The sequence below is a fragment of the Tauraco erythrolophus genome, chromosome 2 (assembly GCF_009769465.1).
Source record: "Tauraco erythrolophus isolate bTauEry1 chromosome 2, bTauEry1.pri, whole genome shotgun sequence".
Classification (NCBI taxonomy): Eukaryota; Metazoa; Chordata; class Aves; order Musophagiformes; family Musophagidae; genus Tauraco; species Tauraco erythrolophus.
In genome coordinates this window covers 91259905-91279263 of record NC_141466.1, presented here as the reverse complement: position 1 = coordinate 91279263, position 19359 = coordinate 91259905, and the positions used below count along the sequence as shown (strand labels likewise).

Here is a 19359-nt window from a genome sequence, read left to right as displayed (position 1 = left end):
TTTAACAATTTAATTTTTCAGATGGTCTAAACAATCAAGTCTTGCTGAAGATTGCTAAATGTTGTATACTTCCAGAAGAAACATGGGGAGGCTTGTCCTCCATAGTTTATACTGCTTTAGAAAGGCTATTATCCTGCGTAGAAACCTTTATTCTATAGTTCTGGATATCTTTTAGCAGATAACTTAAACGAACTGTGACATGCTTTGTGGTGCTATTTCTTGCCATGAGACAACTATGTTTTTACGAACCTGCTGGCAAAGGCGTTGCAATAAATACCTGCTTTCTAAAACTCCAAAACGAGTCTTGGAAAGTTCAGTTTCCTTTTCAGGTATCAACTTTTTATTTCGCATCTCTGGGGAAAGGGGTGAGGAAGACCGATCCATGACTACCACCATGGACCAGAGGTGCTACTACCAGGCACAGAAAGCAAAGTGTTTCAAAGCAGAAGATATGGTAGTGATTAAGTGGTAATTGGTGGATTAACACAAGAAGGATCACATATCATCACCAGAAGCAAGCTCCAACCAAAATTAAAACAGTTGCAGGTTTGTAGCAAATGTAGGAGAATAAAACCAGGTTTCACTGGAAAACCATGCATACACTTCCCTTCAACGATGCACATCTTTTTCAGCATCACTATGATGATCTGCATAGGGCCAAGCATTTCTAGATCTTGCCATTTCAAAGAGAGTCTGTGCTGAGCTGTCAAAGACATCACCTTTATCCACCTCCATTTTAGAGGAGAGAATCAAGAATTCTTCGTTAATGCTAAATTAACATTTAAATTTGAAAACCAACAACTGTGCTGACAACAGAAAGTAACAAGAACAGCCTGGAACCTTATGTTGTGCTGTTTTATGTCACACATATTTCAGGGCTTTTTACATTCCTGGTAGACAAGAACACAAGCTTACTATTAGTGAGCTGAAGGCTTTGAGTCTCAGAAGTTGATGGTATGAATAAGAACTATCCCCGTGTCTGTTTTGGAGAAGGCAGAGTACTTCAAAGCAGTAGAGAAGACATTCTCAGGAGTGGACAATTACCAGACCCTTAGCAGAAGGGGTGTTAGTCAGAGTGTTGATAGCTGTTCAACACAGGAGCAAGCAAACCTGGCTATTTTTCCACCTAGCTTTACTTTGAGGCATCGACTATCCCCCAAGTTTATGTTATTCCTCTCCCAGATACTATTATTCTCCAGTTTCTAAAACACTGAAATTGTGGCAGCCAGCTGCCTTGATGTGCAAAGTGAACACAGACACTATGGTTTTCCCCTCTACACCTTCTTCCCAACGCTGATTACATTGCTAAGCAATCGAAGCAGACACAGCATTAACTAATCCTTAAAGAAGGTAATTCAAGTAATTATCAGCCCATTAACGTGACCTCAAATGAAAAGCCTACAACAAATTCTGAAGGAAAAAGAACATATAAGGACCTGAAGGTAAATGGAAAACATGAGAAACCGAAACATAAGTCAGACCAAGCAGACTCTATCATGTCAATCCTAAATTCTTTGACAGTTGATTTTTTTTTTTTTTGGTAAAGGAAATGAAATAAATCTTAGCTACACTAACTTCAGCAAAACATTAAATATCATGCCCCATCAGCAATCGTAAACTAAGCTGTTGATAAGTAACTGACTAAAATAAAGAGCACAGCTGACAGGAACAATTGAAGGTGAGGAAGAATTTTAAGTGGATTTCTTTGAGTTTAAACAGATTTTTGAATATTTTGAATTATGACTCAGCACAAAAAGTGAGAGTGGGCTGATAAATTTGAGATGTCATCAGCTTAGAGAAGGTCTGGGATACTGCACAGAAAGAAATGGATGACTCAGAAGATTCAACAGCAGAAACAGGATAAAATTTCATAGTACAAAGTCTTACATGAGGGACTTAACGCATTCTCAGTTCATAGCGAAAGTCTCTGCTAACAACTTGAATTTACTTGAGAGGAAAAGGTCCTGGATGTACTTCTTGGATAGAGAAGGATTATCAGCTGCCAGTATTATGTAGCTGTCAAAAAGGCAAACGTGATCGTAGGATCCATCAGTCAAAGAATTTCAAGTAAATACATTAATTCCACCATCTGAGATATTCAAATGCCCTCATCCAACACCCTGTAGACAGTTCTGATTGCCCATATTCAAAAAAGATCAACAATCAGAAAACTGAGGGTGATGGAGAGCTTATTCCAAATAGAAGAACAAAAGAGGAAGGCTTCACTTATTAATCAGAAGTAGGACTGAATAGATACAACTACTGTCTGTCATTATCTGCATTATCAGTGCAGATAAAATAAAAGCAGAACAAATCCCAATTTTGGCTCAAGGACAAGTAGGTACAAGTTGAATACAAATAAATTCAGACCAAAAATAAGAAGGATCCTAATCAAAAGATCAGTGGTGCTGGAAACAGTTGCCCAGATTGGAGAACCAAGGTCTAATGACTTTTACAAAGGACCTCAACACATTCTCAAAGGAAAATATATATATATGTATAAAGTACATATGTAAGTACATAGATTTTATATACACACACACTTAGTGATAGCTGCAGTAGAGGAACACAGTACTCGGTGACCTAGAATACATCTTACACAATATTATTAAGTTCCTTAAACATCTATCTGAAAATTAAGTGTGATATTTCCCTCTGCTTGTCTTGGCTAAAAACTTGCATACTATTTTTCAGCGTTTTCTGAAGATCCTATATTTCACTCCTGGTATGCATTTTCAAGTTTTCTAACAAGATAATTTTTGCTTTACAGGTCTACTGTTCAAGTAGTTGGGGAATAAACTTTTAAAAACAGTATAATATATATATTATAATCTTATATAGCTTATTAACTATTTAGAATGGGAATATTATACATATAAACCATAAATATATGCATTAATATATATAGTATATATAGATATCTATCTAAGGGAGGTGGAATAGACAAACGTATATACAGTAAGTAGAGGGAGGGAGAGATTTTGAACATACAGTTTTTATTCCAGACTATGTGAACTGTGTGCAAACACCCAAACATTAAACAAAAAACAAATACACTTTCAGACTCTGACAGGATTTGCAACATATTACATGTATATGTCTGTAAGTGCATACACATCATCTGTTGATTATTTCCTAATAGTAGTTCTCTGGAGTACACATTTCTCAACCTAAATTGTGAGTTTATTAAACAGTAATAAAAAAGTAATAGTGATAACCCCAAATTCTGGACAGAGCTGAGAGTTTTATCTGGCTGCACTGCAATGCAGGACACAGCGACTACAGAGCTTTTTACGAACTCCTTGTGTGAAAGGGTAGACAAACAACTCTGTCTCCAACTGTTACAGCAATCCCGCTGCAGTGAAACCACATCAAAGATATGTGGGTATCAATAATGATGCTCAGGAAGAAGTGGAGCATACTGCTCTTTAAACATTGAAGGAACTTTAATATCAAAGATGTTACAAACACTACATATGTTAATCTCTATTTTCAATATAAAAACTAACCCGTTTTAAACTAAAAAGCCACAACATAGTGCATTTTTATTCTATAATAATTGCATTTCAAAACAGATGATTGTCTAATAAAAAGATAGTAACAATTGCTTTACTGTTACTTAAAAAAATACTAACCTATCAGTAAAATAGGTAGAAGACAATATATTCAACAAAGAACAAACTGAACTGGGGAAAAAAAAAAAAAAGGTATTTTGGGCAATGATCAAAACTGAGTTTTTCCACCCATCATTATTTCCTGAAAGTACACCCAAAACAAAATGTAAAAGAGCTTTAGGCAGAAAATGTAAAATTTTAAAAGCAACTTGATTGCTCCAGTTACCAAGAAATAATTTTAAGCAATTGTTCTACTCAAGACATGCCAAAGAAATCCAAAATCTCTATTCAAAAGTGAATGTATAATAGTGGCCACAGACCAGCTATTGTGATTTATGTATCAGTTGCTTGAAACTGCAGGTATATTCTCTCTCTCTCTCAATTCTATATATGCTTTCTTTCGTGCATACATGATCTTGCATACACTAGTCACTTAATAACAACAGCAAAAAAATTTAATGGTGGGAAAAACCTTTAGAATCATTGTCAAACTGAACGTCATATTTTCTCTCTAACTCCTTGAGTGGTCCATTTAAGAATCCATTTTAGCTACTCTTCCAGATCAGCTTATCCATAAGAATCATATATTTCCCCATAGGTAGAAAACAAATACAATTTGTCACATGTTGTGCTACACAGACATTTCGGCACAGTTGCTGCACTACACTAGAATGTCTGAAGGGGAAGACACCCCAGGTAGTTGGCTGCAGACACATCTCGGCAACATGGCACGTAGTTACAATTTGACACATATAGTCTTTATAAATCCAATGTCTATGAAGTCAAACAAATCTCCTTCTTATTTATAGTAACAGGCAAGAGCAGAACTCTGCCGTCTTGTTACACAGATGGTTGTAACATTTTTATAGTTAACTTACAACCACTGATGCCTGAGGAATAGACACACATCTGCCCCAAACTGCCAGTCCTGTAGGCTTTTCTTTTTAACTTTAGCTACCAAAAATACAGTTGAAATATATGCAATGCTGTCACCCCCAAAAAGCTACCACAACAAAAAGCCCCATAAAAATTTGCATAAAATGTATTATTGTTAATGTTACACAGATTGGACAATGATCACACATATTACAGCAAAAATAACAGTAACAGCAACTCTAATCAACAAAACTGAAGATTTGGGGAAAATTCATATCCCCAGATCCCATATACTGAACTTAGTTTGAAAAAAAAACTCATTAGAAGCTTCTAAATTTATGTTCTAATTAAAAAGATTTCAAAAGAGCTTCATACTTCATACAAACTACTGTCCATATGCTTTTTTTTTTTTTTTTTGCTGCTTGATAAAAAGTAAAGGCATGCCTGGCTTATCTTGAAAAAGGAAAGCAATTGTCTAGGATTTTCTCCTACTTGAAGACACAACTCCATATTTGCTGTATTTCCACACATCATCTGGGTCTTTAACGGGAAATGTACAGAGAAATGAGCTAGCTATATTAAATTAAATGCTTCCCATTTTAGACACTGGCTGTCCACAGAAGAAATTCTCTAAATAGATGACTCAAAATCAAATGCTTGCTCTACGAGAAGAAGAGTAGATGTAGAAAAGAAAAGCTGTAATTGAACTTCGTACTTGTAAAAGTTGTTAACTAAGTTCAGTGAAAGCTTAAATACCCTGACGAAATCCTCACCCATGACAGCTTGGGCAAATATTACTTATTCATAAATGTGTTCCATCAATAATAGAACTAGGCAGATTCTTGTCTTTTTCTTCTTGCTCCCCAAATTGGAAGACAACAGAGCCTGCAAGAAAGCGGATCTCCATTTACAGCACTGGTCCAACTACAGAAGTGAAAATGCATGCTTTGGAATTCGGTTTGAAAACAGATAAAGGAGAGAATGAATCAACATGATGCATAGTTACCCAGTTCATTTGATTATGGATTACCTTTCCTCTGGAATCTATTTATTTTTTTTGTGGAGTGGAGGACAGAAGAAAAATAAGTAGTTTAACCTTTTATTTTTGCTACATATCCTTTTTATTCTTGGTTAGTTTTTTATCTTTATAGCTGCCTTATAAGAAGTTCCTTACTCTCTGCTATCTGTTAATTTCTACTATGAACGCATACTACAGGATGGGAAATTGAAGAATTTAATAACAAAATTCGCTTTCAGGTTGAAAATTTACCAGTGTGCTCTTTGCCACGTAACAGACAAGAATTAATTTCTCCAAGATTCAGATCCATAAAGTCACACACACCGACCAGCTCACTTCTACTGACACATCAGTGGCCCTATGTCACATTAACTAATACTTTTGAGATAATCTACTTGGCTAAATAATTCACTAAAATGAAAAGTACCTAGGTGCAAAAACTATTAAAAAAAGAACAAACTAACGTTAAAGAAGATAAATCATACATGAACGTAAACCAAAGATCTACAGGGTTGCTAGATTAACAAAATTCAAAGAACATCTCTTCATAAGCTCCGCTGCAGTCTTAATGTGTCACCCTAGTCCTGCAAACTGTACATCTTTCAATTCAAGTTTGCCCCAACAGCATGAACCAACTATCATTTAAGATCAGCATCTGCTCCTTTCAATGCTGTATTTCACTGAGCAAAACCATACTGAAAGGAACAGATATCTGCATTACATTGAAAAGGCTGATTCAAAATAATCTTTGATGATTGCAATTTAAAGTAATCTCTTTCTTTAAAACCTGCTTATATAATTTTGGACTATATTCATTTGCAGCACATATTCAGACAGAAAGATAGGAATGGCAGAGAAAGAGTTATCTTGTTCACTTTCAGGAATGTAACTATCATAATTGCCAAAATATTGTTTCTCCAAAAGAAATTCCGACTGATCAATTACATCTTGCTCCTTCCACAAAACAGTTCTACTGGGCCCTGTCATATTCTCCTAGGAGAACACAAGTAAGGACAGAGATTTCTTCTTAAAACAAATACCACAGTTCCTTATTATTCAAATGCAAATGTTATGTCCCAAATAAAGTCAAAGTCATTTTGATACAAAATACTTTCTAAAGAGAGCCAGAAAAACAACAGCTAGAAAATTAGGTAGGAACTCACTTCGCAGGATTGTGTTGCAAAAAGACCAGTGCTATTTGTAGCTGCGTACAAAGGGGAAACATATTGTGTTACAAAGTAATCATCCTTAACATTATTTTGCTGTGATTATTTGCTGAGTGATGGATGAAAATCTGAGGCAAAACACATTATTCTTCTTTGTTCTTCTGACTTTACTGAATAGCATAGTCAGATCTCTATTTTCAAAATCAGAAGAGAGAAATCACTATTTTTACTTGGTGGAAGTCCTTCAACATAAATATAAGAAACAGGGAGAATTATTTGTTGTAGTAATTACACTTTCCGCTTTTCTTCACCTAGATTGAAAGACTTCATAGCCAATTTATAGCATTTGCGAACTGATACTCAAAATGTATTACAGTTTTCACATGGAAACTAAAATTAGATTGCACTGAATTTTTAAAGCAGTTTATTTTATCAGCCTTGACACTTATTACTTGGATTTCAAATGAATATAATGCAAGTTCATCATTAAAAATATATTAAAAGAGTCTCCTCTTAAAACGGTGGTAAAGTATACTGTTCGTGATTCAAATATCTGACAATCTCTGTGCATTTATATATTCTAAAATATTAAATAAGACAAATGCTATCATTGTCCTGTTTTCTCTCCTTGTTGTGAGCAAAACAGCAGCAGAAGGTAAGGCACTGCCTGCAGCATGACCACTCTGCTTTCAAACCACTTCTCTGTTCTGGATTAATACTTTCAGTCTCTTTTAGAGTATAATCATTGCTGCTGCAGCAGAGAATGAGCAACATTTTCCAGTAGATTTATTTGGTTCTGACAGAGGAAAGGTTGTCCTAAAAACTTGCAAAGCAGTCTTACATTCAATTAGATTCTAATAATTCTACGAAAGAACAGGTAGGAAGGCGAAAAAACAATAAAAAAAAATATTTTTTTTCCTGAAAGTAACTCTAATGCCTCAGTGCATTTCCCCCATATTCTAAAAATCCATCACAAGTAAAGAAACCTAAAGGAATGTCAGATAAATGGAAAGATTATGAGGCCAAATAGATTAGCGACACAGTTGTAGCATTTTTCTTTCTTTCTTTGTTCTCTGAGCTATAAAAGATGATGACAATACTGGGTTACAGAACAACAGGATGAAGTACAGACAGAAATCTGAAAAGGAAGAGGAATGAAGAGGGTTTGGACAACTGAAAAGAATGCATGGAGAGCTTGCAAGAAACAAGTTGATGCGTACAGAGAGAGAATGAAGGGATGGCAGACAAAAAAAAAAAATCAACAGTTGAGAAAAAAAAAGAAAAAGAACATACAAGACCGGCTGCTTCAATACATGCAAGTTCTGTTCTTATCAGGTGATCAGTGGTCAAAAAAAGGAAATAGAATTTTTCCCAGCCAGCACCATCTAGTCTAAATGAAGTTAAACTGCATTTTGTCTTTCACTACTGACAAGGGGTAGCCTGGCTGATTGTGTTGGTCTCTCAGCCATCTCACTACCATCCTCTACCTCATCAACTATGCCTAAGCTCTTTCCAGCACCTGCTACACTGAAGTGGAGTGGAAAACAGAAGAAGAAAGCATAGATGAACTTTCTGATACCAAAAAGAAGTCTCCACAGTGATCTTTAAAGGACATCTAATCCAAATTGCAGCACAAGGTATCATCAGTCTGAACACTCTGACCAGAACAGTCAATTGGTATTGGAGGAAACATTCCATAGTAGTCTTGCTGTAGCTGCTCCCAGCTCTGAGGAAGTCACTGCTTCTCACTGCTTCTCTAAAAAGGCTAGTGGTGCCTGGAAGCTGTTAATAGTTCTCTGGTTACTAAAATCTTCAGTAAGATTTGTCTGTTTATACAAGTTAAATATTACAGAGAAAGGTAAGATGGTAAACCCCCAAAATACACCTATTACATGGCATTATGGAAGCCACATCTGTACTCTATGAATAACCTCCTCTCACCTTCATCTCCCTCCACCCAACTTTTTTTTTTTTTTTTTAATATGATAAGACAATTCATCCAAGTTAGAGCAGAGAACAGCCGAAGCAGCCCACACACATATGTACTAGGCTTAAATTCTTTGGAAGACTATGTTGTTCAAGCCTTCCTTTTATTTATCCAAAATGGCACAAGCAAAAGATGTTATAAAAAAAAAACTTGACAGAATGTTTGGGAAGGGGGAAGGGGTGGTCATTTTCATAAGGAAAGATTATTACTTTCAAACAACCTAGTGTCATTTTTATGTTTACACAACACAACAGGTACAGCAGAGCATACCACATACTGACAGATTAATAGGACCTCCTACCTCGATTTCATCCTCTCATGCATTCTCCCATGCTGGATACATTGTTGGTCCAATTCATCATTCCGTTTCTGCATCTTCTCCAATCTGCCATGAAGATACTCTTTTTCCTGACTAAGCTGGTTGACTTCAGATCTACAGAAGTAAAACACAGTGATGATGGATGTTGTCAGATTTCATCCTGCAGCGTGCCATCAATATGTGGCTTCAGCATTTATAAAATTTCATACATGTATATGTAATGCATAAACAGGCTATTACTAGAACTTACAGAAACAAGACACTGTTTCAAATAATCTTAAGACAAAAGAACATGATGCTGAAGGGTATCTGGTAAATATGCCAATGGCAATCACTCAGTCATAGGTTGGCTATGCTAATTTCAGCCTAATTTAAACAGACATGTCATTTGGCATTATGCGTTGACGTTAAATAAGATCAATAAATGTAAATTCATACTTGTTAAGCAAGAATTTTGCCAGCATTTTGAAAATGTATTTCAAGTTCTTTATTAGTAAAAGCTAACATCTAATTTAAAAAATGGCTACTAAAAACTTGTTCAATCTTTACTACACTGTACAGGTTGAACTCTCAAGCAGTGGTACTGTTTTAGAAACTTTATTAACCTAATATGCCGAAAATACCATTACACAGATTAAAAAAAACCCAAACACACACATTAAAAGGAAAATGAATAAAACCTTAAGAAACAAGGGACAAATCAAACAGGCACAGCCTAATCCACATAAAACTCGGCACAGCCTTTAAGAAAATCAGTCACTTCTAGCAATTCTTATTCTTCACAAGTGAGCAGAGACACCAGATCCATGAATGACCTGGGACTGCTACTTGCTACATCTCTAACCATCAGCCCATGGAGAAACAGGCATGAGCTGTTTCTTAATATCAGGAAAAGATCTCAGATTAAATTGTGATAAAATATACATTATGCACTTGTTCAGTTTAACTCTTTGGAAAAGGTTAATGAGAACATGTCAGAATCTGCTATACCATCAGAAAGTAAAAATCAAAAGCAAGCAAATTTGTTTTATGGCATCTGCCACTCCAGATCTTGAGGTTAAAAAGCTTCAGAGATATCTTTAAATCATAAACTTAAATATGCTGCAGTTACAGTAGAAAGATACTTTACCTTCCTGGCTGTTACAGAATGCAACAACAACTGACATTCTGAAAAATACAACAAAGTGCAGGGGGGAAGAAATACTCCTCCCTCAAAAACATGTTGTTACACTGACAAGTCAAATCTGGAAATGACAACATAATCTTTTCATGTTTAAATAGAGAACAATACATGATATCGTCTGTGAATCTAAAAGAACTTAGCAAGGGAGACTTTGGAAGAAGACTCTTTGTAATTGAATTTAGATAGGGAGTTACAGCTCTATTAAGAAACATCACTGACAAATACATCAGAATTTTTTTGATGTTTTTCTACATCAAACTTAAATGCAAAGAGTTTCCTGGATAGGTGCGTTACAGTGGGCAGGATGTTATAAGAAGGTAATGAAGTAGAATTTTCACACTGATCATTTAACAGAAATACTAGTAACTTAAATGTCAGCATTAACAAAGCATTGCCAGTTGGACCAATTGTTATCACACAGTATGAATGCAGTCTGTACCTGGTAACGATATTGTAAAAAAGACAATCGGTGGGTAAAAGCAAAGGTCCACTGCAGAGCAGCTCGACAGAGACCTGATGTAACAAAGCCCAATCAAGTGGTAACAGGGACTAAACCCAAGACTGCATTCCTTTTTTGCCAGCAAAATGCAACAACAGCATTCACCATGTGGGAATACTCTAAATTATCATGTTTGTAGGGTTTCACAACTGGAGGATTCTGCTTCTTTTTCTGTATTATATGTGGCTGTCTCATTTGTGGAAACAGCAGAAGTAACTTTCGAGGTAATAAAAATCTCAAAGTTTTAAAGAAACTTATTAATCTCCAGCACATTTGAAGGTGCCTGAAGTCTTTCTGGAAAGATGAAGGGATTCAGATTAACCAAACCCAATGGTTTTTAGTTGCTAATGAAAATTACAGTTAATGAAACAAAAGAAAGTACTGAATTCCTCGAAAACACAAGTAGCATGATCTCTAATCTCTAAAATACAGCTCTAAAAGCCTAAGGCTTTGAACCACATTACTTGTGTTCTCTTCTCCTAAAACACCTCTTTCGCAATTAGAGTTGAAGTCAGCAAAAAAAAATAAAATTCATTCTAGTAAAAATATTGTTTACGCAATGTTCCTTCCAAGATCAATGTTAAAAGGTTCACATGTGTCGGCATTAAAGAAAGAACACCGGTCCCAATACAAGACTGCACACCAAGAGTCTTCATCATCACCTGACAAAGATTCCCTCTGCATCTTTAAATATATCACTCATCCACCTCAGTTTCCAAAGACAGAACAGTTAATTCTACGTGTTGTTTAAATAACTTCAAAATTGTTGGGTTAAAACACACAGTCCAACTGTAATAATTCTGAACAACTGTACTGAACATGATAGCACATTTATACTAGCAGTAGCAATTCCACCCAGCCAGTGGCAGGACCGGGTCTGCCTAAATGCTTCTGAATCACTCTGCTTCCAATCTGTCACAGCAAGGGCAGGAGAGAGAGGGGGAAAGGTGCCAAAGTACACAGCCCTGAACTTCAGAGATACCCCACGTGTAACACCAGGGACAGAGGTAAATTAGAAAAATCTATGCACTAAGCACTATGTCTAATGGATTCAGGACAACAAAAGGACGCAGCACAGACATGCTGATGTTGCTCCACAAGAGCTACTCTGAGTCCAGCAGACCGAGTAGTAAGCCGTGGTGGACTTCGAAGAAACTGAAGCGCACAGACATTTGGAATGTCTCCATGTGAGCTGAACTCTGCATGGAGTTGCACTTCTGCAGACTCAGGCTGGCCCCACAGGTCATACAGTCATGTTAATGTATCTGTGTTTGCTTCTGAGATCTGATAGACTCAAAAGACCTGTGTGAAATCAATATTATTTCAAAACTGCACAGAGCAAAGCTACAACATCAATCATGTGGAAGTGAAAATATAAAATGCCTGCTTGTAAGTAGATAGGCAATAGATTTTGCCAAATCTCATTTACCTGTCACTATATTAAAAATAATTGATGATGACTGGGGAGAGGATAGGGACAATAACAAAAACAACACCCCTATACTTCCAGATTCATTCAAATACCAAGAAAGTCCCAATTTCTATGTAAAAACAAATTTAAGTTTTTATCTACCATCCTTGCTGGAAGAATCTTGGAAAAAAAACCAAACAAACAGGTTCTTTCAAACATTGAAATACTGGAGGCAAAGCACCAGCAAATGTTAAATAGTCACAGTTCAAAGTCAGTCTTAGAGTATTTTTAGAATAAGTTGAATTTTGAACACTAAGGTGGCAATGCAGCCTATACTCTGAACTACCTTTTTGCATTGCAGCGCTTTTTAAGCACTGCCTTTACCTACTCTTAAAAGCAATCGTTTACCTGTACAGCAATTAAATACATGCTCTAAAATATTTTCTGCTGACACGGTATTGTTGCATATAATTTTAATGACTGATGCTTCAGACAGACTGTTTCACATCTTCGTACGGCTACCTTCAACAAACATTTCATTCCTGGTATTGAGCACGACTGCAGTCAACCAAACATGCAGAAAAATAGTTCAGCCGGGTGTGTGTTCTTTACTTCAATTAAACTCACACAGTTGGATGCCTACTGTTGCCAAACCAGTAATATAATTTATACATTATAGTCTAAACAGTAAAACTACACTAAAAGTCATTTAACAATATTTATAACACCATAAAATACAGTGTTAAAATATATGAACTGCAATATGTACCAAAATTATAAAATTTGTTTCTCATCATCAGTGATTAAAACCAGGATCATTGCTCTAGCTTCAATACTCACAACCCTGGTGACAGATTAGAATTCAAATCTTAATGATCAATTTACAATTAACAAGATAGAAGTGAAACAAATTAAACCAACCATTATATATAACGAGACCCAACGGACTCCCATTGTTCCCCTTAATTACAAAACGCAAATCACAAATACACAGTGGGTAGTGTTAAGCATTAATCTACAACCTAGAAACTCAGACAGTGACAATCAGAGAAAAAACCCGAACAAAATAACAGAGAAGAAATCAACAAAGGACTATATTTTTTAACATGCCTTCACAGACACTATATTCTTTCTGCACAGCTTGAGGGGGTTGTAATTTGTCTGACATTGTCTTTCTGAAGCTTTTCTAATCCTGTGTAGGGGTTAGCTCACAAAAATGGTTCCAGCTTATATACAAACAAGAAAACTTCAGTTTAGATTTCTCAGAAAACCTGTATTCAACATAAAAGTATACCTGCAATTCAGAAGGGTCTAACTTAGATTGTGCAAATATATAGTTGTCACAGATAAATTTGAAATGCCTCTTATTATACAAATGGGCCCATTACTTCCTATCAAAACCTAAAAAAAAAATATATAGAAACTTACTCTTGCATCTGTTATTAAAAAAGCTTGAGTGTTTCACTAATTAAATAATGGTACTTTCTAGTATACAGTTATTTCTTAACTCCATGGAAACTAAGGCACACAGATTCTAGAAGTCTAGTAAGAAAATACACATACAGGTCCAAAATTCAGTTTATAAGGCCACTACATGAAAACCATGGAAAAAATCTTTTCCAAGCAAATAGGGCACACTGTTGCTTCATGATCTGCTTTTATTAATGTGTATTAGAGCTAAGTTATAAAACATTCCAAAAATAATTACTTTTTTTCAGAAGACAAAACTACAGCATTCTGTCCCAGAATTCTGGTTTTACACTCTATCCAGTGACAAGGAGCATGAAGATTGTATTTCAGAAAGATGCTACTGGAAGACATAGACTGATCACACGTTAAACTTTGCCAAAGTAATTGTGCGCATCTGATCTCCTAATCACATAACTTTTTGAAGCCATCTATTAGTCTACCATTTGCCACCATCTGCAGTTCCACCTTTCTGTTTTCATTTTCACATGCTTTCTTTGTCTTTACCTATTTCTTCACTCTTGTTACTGACTGCAGCAGCTCCCACTCCAGCGAAGGCAAGCTCAAGCTATTTTAGGGCCACTTCTCAGAACTGATTTCAAACGTTCTTCCATACTATTTCTTTCGGAAAATATACCACTTTCTGGAGATCCAAGAGGGCTCCTTTTTCAGGTTCTTGACATAGTCAGCTAATGCTGCTAGGTGGAGAAACACTTGGCAATCTCTGGTATTTATTTTCGAAGAATAATGTGTTTTCACAGTATGTTTTCTGTCTTTCCTTCATCCTTTTACAGTTACTAGTCTGTGACTGTGAGCTCTAGCAACAAAGTCTGTGTGCATTTTTATTGCTGGAATAATAATATGATTTGAATCTATTTAGATTTTGTATTACTTTAGCAGAGGAGCTCTGCTTTTGCAGAAGGAAAAATTCTCTTTGCTTCTCTTTCAAGTACCCATCACAACATTTGCAAGGGAAGATTGCTTACATTTTCTCAAGTTTCTCATTTCTTCCCAAACACTAGATGAGATTAATCTCTCAACTTCAGCCACTTAACAGCTAGTCAACACTTTATATTCAGTGAAAAGTAGGATGGGCAGTGGAGGCAGTCCCTGTGGGAAGCATAATTTTTTCTTTCTCTCTCTCTCTCTCCCCCTCTGTGTCATCTACTTATATCACCTTTGACCATTCCTGGAAACAGGATACTGGGACAAATGAGCTCTCTCTCTGAATGAACGTTGCCCCTGTTACGATACCTCAACAGGAGTATTAAATCTACCCAGTGGCAGAAGAACCCTATCTCGAAAACCAATTTTCTCTTTGCTGAGTGTTTTCCTTACTTCACATAAGCCATGTGAGATGAATCCTACCTTTGATTACCAAATTAACTTTGCATGAAATTTACAGAAGTTGCAGAATGCCAACAGACCACTTAAGCCCTATTTACTACTCCAAATATGAACTGTGCAGAAAGGTTAAATAAAGAGACTATTTTCACACTTTGTACAAAAATACAAAATTCCTACTTTTTGTTTAAAAAAAAGATAGTCCTGTCCTACAGAACTTCTAAATAAACACCTTCATACTTTTATATTTACTTAAACCAGTTACTGCTTCCAAGTTTTGTTCTATTCCTGAATTTAGACCTGCTATTAATTTTAACAAGAGCACCACATAACAAGTGGCAGCAGAATCAGGGCTTCAATGACAAGAAATTTTGATGACAATTATTTCAGAGATAATTATTCAGTGTGTAGTATTGTGAAGGAAGCTTTGAGTAAACAATTAAACCAACAGATTACAGTTTTGAGAACTTTAAATATTTAGTATTTTTTATATAATTGCAGATAAACTCAAATTGTAGCTCTGTTAACAATTTCTACTTTTCATTTTAAGAATATGAACATCAGGAAGAAAATAGTATGCGTTTTTTACATTGCAGTTGACTAAGAAATTTGAAGTAATATCCAGAAACAGAATCTGAAAAGTGGAAAATTAGAACTACTCTGAATAAAAATCCATCCATGTTTCTTAAGTGGCACATATTACACTCAGATGATGTGTAATACCTGGGACAAGATATATGAAGAATAATAAATATTAAAATAAAAACGAAAAATAAGGAAGCACGTCCTAACAATAAAAGGAATAGGATAAGAAAAATATACTAACCTGTATTTTTCTGACATTTGTTCCAATTTCCTTGCCAACATACAACATTCTTCCTTTAATTTTGCTATGAATGCATTCTGGGAGGTCAGCAATGAATCCAATTCATTTACTAAAAATTATAAAATTAGAAATTTATTTTACAAATATATAAATTCATAGATAATTCAGAAACAATTTCATACACTATTAATCTCTTTCCACTAGATCCTTCTGGTTTTGGAATGTTATTAAAATTCAGCTACTTGGACATGGAATTATGAATCATCATTCACCAAATAAAGGCTCTATGTCAGAATAAGCTAATCTAAAGTGATGTTGCCACTGAATCAGGTTTTATGTATGAAAAGAATCACCATAAAGACTACATACCTAATCTGGTGGTTTTACTTTTAGTTGGAAGTTCATTGACATTTATGGGAGGAATAAAATTGGGAAGCCATGCCTGAGTAGCCTTTTGCTTGCTCAACTGGTGCAGAGGATACGCTGGCAACCCAAACACTCACACTCTAGACTCATTTCATTCTCTTTAAAAAAGCAGTTCTTCTATTTACTGTGTCCTGCGCTTACTGAGATTAATGTATTTTTTTCTCTTGAATGATAAGACGTAGACTTATTGTCCAGTCACAGTTGCAGTGAAACCATTTTATAAATTAATTTTCACTTACTATCAGCCTAGGCTGCACCAAAACTCGTGACCTAGAAATCAAGTGACTTTATTCTTTCAAAAGGAAGACACTGCAAAATGATGTTTCTTGATTTCTGCTTTTAAAATCAGAGAAAGAGAGACCACTGTTACCTAAATTCCTTGTATGTGTGTAGGGTCATAATACACAAGAGTTTCTTTATATGCATAATAAATTACTATCATTTTCAACTTTTTCTAATCCTACTAGACATACATAAAACTGAATTCAGCCTTAACGTTGTTTCATTTTTGTTTACTGGGACAATTTATGCACCAGGAGGGTAAATTACACATCTCTTGTGCAAAATTACACTTGGTCATATGCAGATATGCTGGCTACAGTAGATTCTGAGAGCTTCTTTTCTTTTCCTGCTGTGTAGACAGCAGCCATAACGTAGCTGTTTGCATTCCCTGAACACATGGAAAGGTCCTCTAGTACTGTGATAATGCAGCAAAAAAGGCAGAACATCAGATGGCAGATGTAAATGTTCCTGTTACCTCAGATATTATCGGACACTGTTCAGGATTAATACAGGCTACATAATTTTTCTAAAGGTACTGCAGGACTGGTGGGTAAAAATTGTATTTTATTAAGCATATGAATATACTGTACTCCATAAGAGATGAAGCTCCTCCTCCCTTCCATGCTCAGAGATTAGAGAATTCCTCTCTAAAAATTTCTTTTTTTTGTTTCTAATACGCATGTTTATTAGTGTTGTTGGCATAGTACTTCACAATAACAAAAAGCTTTCTTTTTTTTCTTTGAAAATTCATTTTACTTCCCAGTTAAAGGTTAGAAGTTATTGATCAGCTAAGTCAATGCAATGAAGTCTCCTATTATGAGAACCTGAAGTATGCAAGAGATTAAACATCTTTCTTCTAGATTGAGGGTGTGTGTGGGGGGTACATGGTAATGCTAAAAATGTTTGAGGCTGCAAAGATTAAATAAAGGAACATATCAATTTGGAGCCAGTGAATTACATCCAGCTGCGACAGTGAATTAAGAACCGATTAATGGCTAAAGCTTTTCTCCAGTTTGGATGCCGAAGCAAACTCATTAAGCTTTTAGAGTAGCTATAATGTCTGTACTGTGTGAACTGTTCAATGCTATTCAGGAGACTTTAACTGTAAGCTCAGAGCATTTCCCGCAGAGCTTCTGATGCTATTTTCTTTATATAACATGTGTGCCTGAAAATCCAGCCAAAAACAAGCCCTTTGTTTTTCTACTTTGTTGTGGTCTCTCTCAGCTTTACGTTTCTTGAACACAGGTAAATAAACTCATAATCCAGATGGTGCAACAGATGTGAGAGCAGCACTCTGAAATCAACAGACAGTGGGCAATACTTTCCATTTTCTCTTTTAAACGCTAACTAATATGTAATTCGGAATCTCCGGTGTAGTTAGCATCTGCTCCCTTCGGCCAGCCAAAGGTTACAGGTGTTCCTGATGTCATTTCACAGTAAGGCGTGGGCCTGGATTGTGAGTGAGTGCCCAGGCTCTAATCTTTCCCTACCACCTACCAGTTTTCTCATGCTGGGTCTCCATTTGCTGCATCTTCTGTGTCAGCTCCTGCTCTCTTTGCTGGGCCTGAAGGGCTCGGGCCTTTGCTTCATTGCTAATGCTTTGCTGAATGCTCTCTTTCTCCAATCTATAAAAAAAAACAAATAGGAAATAAAGAAAAATAAAAATCATATACCGAAGATGATAAATTAAAAAGGTAAAGCAGAACATTGAATTAACAATAACAAAAAAAAAAAATCTGGTCAAGCTTTTCACATTAAACACTACCCTCTCACTTCAGGTTATAGAAACTGACCTTTCTCTTACAATGTCAAACGTTCTCCAGTGACTAGTAGAAAATAGATTAAAAATATGATCTATTTCCTGAGAAAAAATTAGCCTTTCAGACAAAAATACGATTTCATGTTTAAGTATTTTAAACATGACTTCTTTTTCATAAGGAAGTTCCCCAACATTCACTTTGCATTGAACGGATTATTGGCATTTTCTTTTAAATGCTATTTATTTAATTCTGCAATGAAGCTTAGGGACCTGACCCCGAGATGGACTGGTTCCCAGTGAACCAGCAGGAGATAAGTCAATGGGAGCGATTGCCACAGTGCTCATAATACAGCTACTCTGAAAGCTTAATGAGTTTTCTTAAGCAACTAAACAAGTTTTAACTATTAATTTATGTAAATAGGAGATGAATGCATCCATTACAATAGAAAAGACTGTTAGCACCACAGAGGCCCTCTCTCTTGTGGTTCTGCTCACTGGGGGGGTGTACAGGAAGGTCTAAAGCCCAGTACTATTATCAAAGTATGCAGGCAACAGAGCAATTTACTTGACCAGATATGCAAGATGGGGCAATCTACTCCTGAGGCAAAACAAATGCTAGACTACCACACTCCATTGAAGCATTTTATTTAATGCAAGCCAAGCAAAAACAGCATGGAAAATAAAACCCCAAAAAGATATATGCATATAAATTAGAAAAGGTCCTAAACTGCAAATTCACATCTAGACTTTCCCAAAGGTCGTGAATATTTATTTGGTGCACACTAGGATCCAGATTCAAAATTTCAGCAAGTTAACGCATACAAGGACTGATTTCTAGATTTCAGATGACCTATATGCACCCACTTTTCTACTGAAACTACATTTAATAGCTTGGGATAAGTTTCAGTAAAGTCTTGCAAAGGTGTTGTTTTATTCTAGGGATAATTATTTCAGGGGACTACGAAACAGAACACAGGCATAGATCATGTAAGGATAAAGCCACGTCTCATGTGGTTGCTGCACTTAACCTTTGGATTGGTGCCTAATAACCCATCCGAGATATTGCAATATCTCAGCATGACACACACAATGTTAAATCTTCTCTCTCAAATTTACCCCAAAGCAATACAAATGGTGGGTCACATTACACTAATTCCTGGTCCTGATGTTGCAAGTCCTACC

At 35.8% G+C, this 19359-nt stretch overlaps 1 protein-coding gene across 3 annotated transcripts in view; it reads right to left on the bottom strand.

Moving 5' to 3' along the window:
- SDCCAG8 (SHH signaling and ciliogenesis regulator SDCCAG8) overlaps nt 1-19359 on the bottom strand; it is a 117256-nt gene that overhangs the window by 33243 nt on the left and 64654 nt on the right. For 2 of the 3 annotated variants that reach the window (XM_086631591.1, XM_086631592.1), the window contains exons 13-15: nt 17916-18043; nt 15711-15819; nt 8963-9094 (exon numbers count right to left, since the gene is read on the bottom strand). In XM_086631591.1, the coding sequence (XP_086487717.1) occupies nt 8963-9094; nt 15711-15819; nt 17916-18043 (369 nt within the window). Of the gene's footprint in view, nt 1-8379; nt 8457-8962; nt 9095-15710; nt 15820-17915; nt 18044-19359 lie in introns of those variants that run through there. The other variant, XM_086631593.1, reaches the window with a different exon arrangement.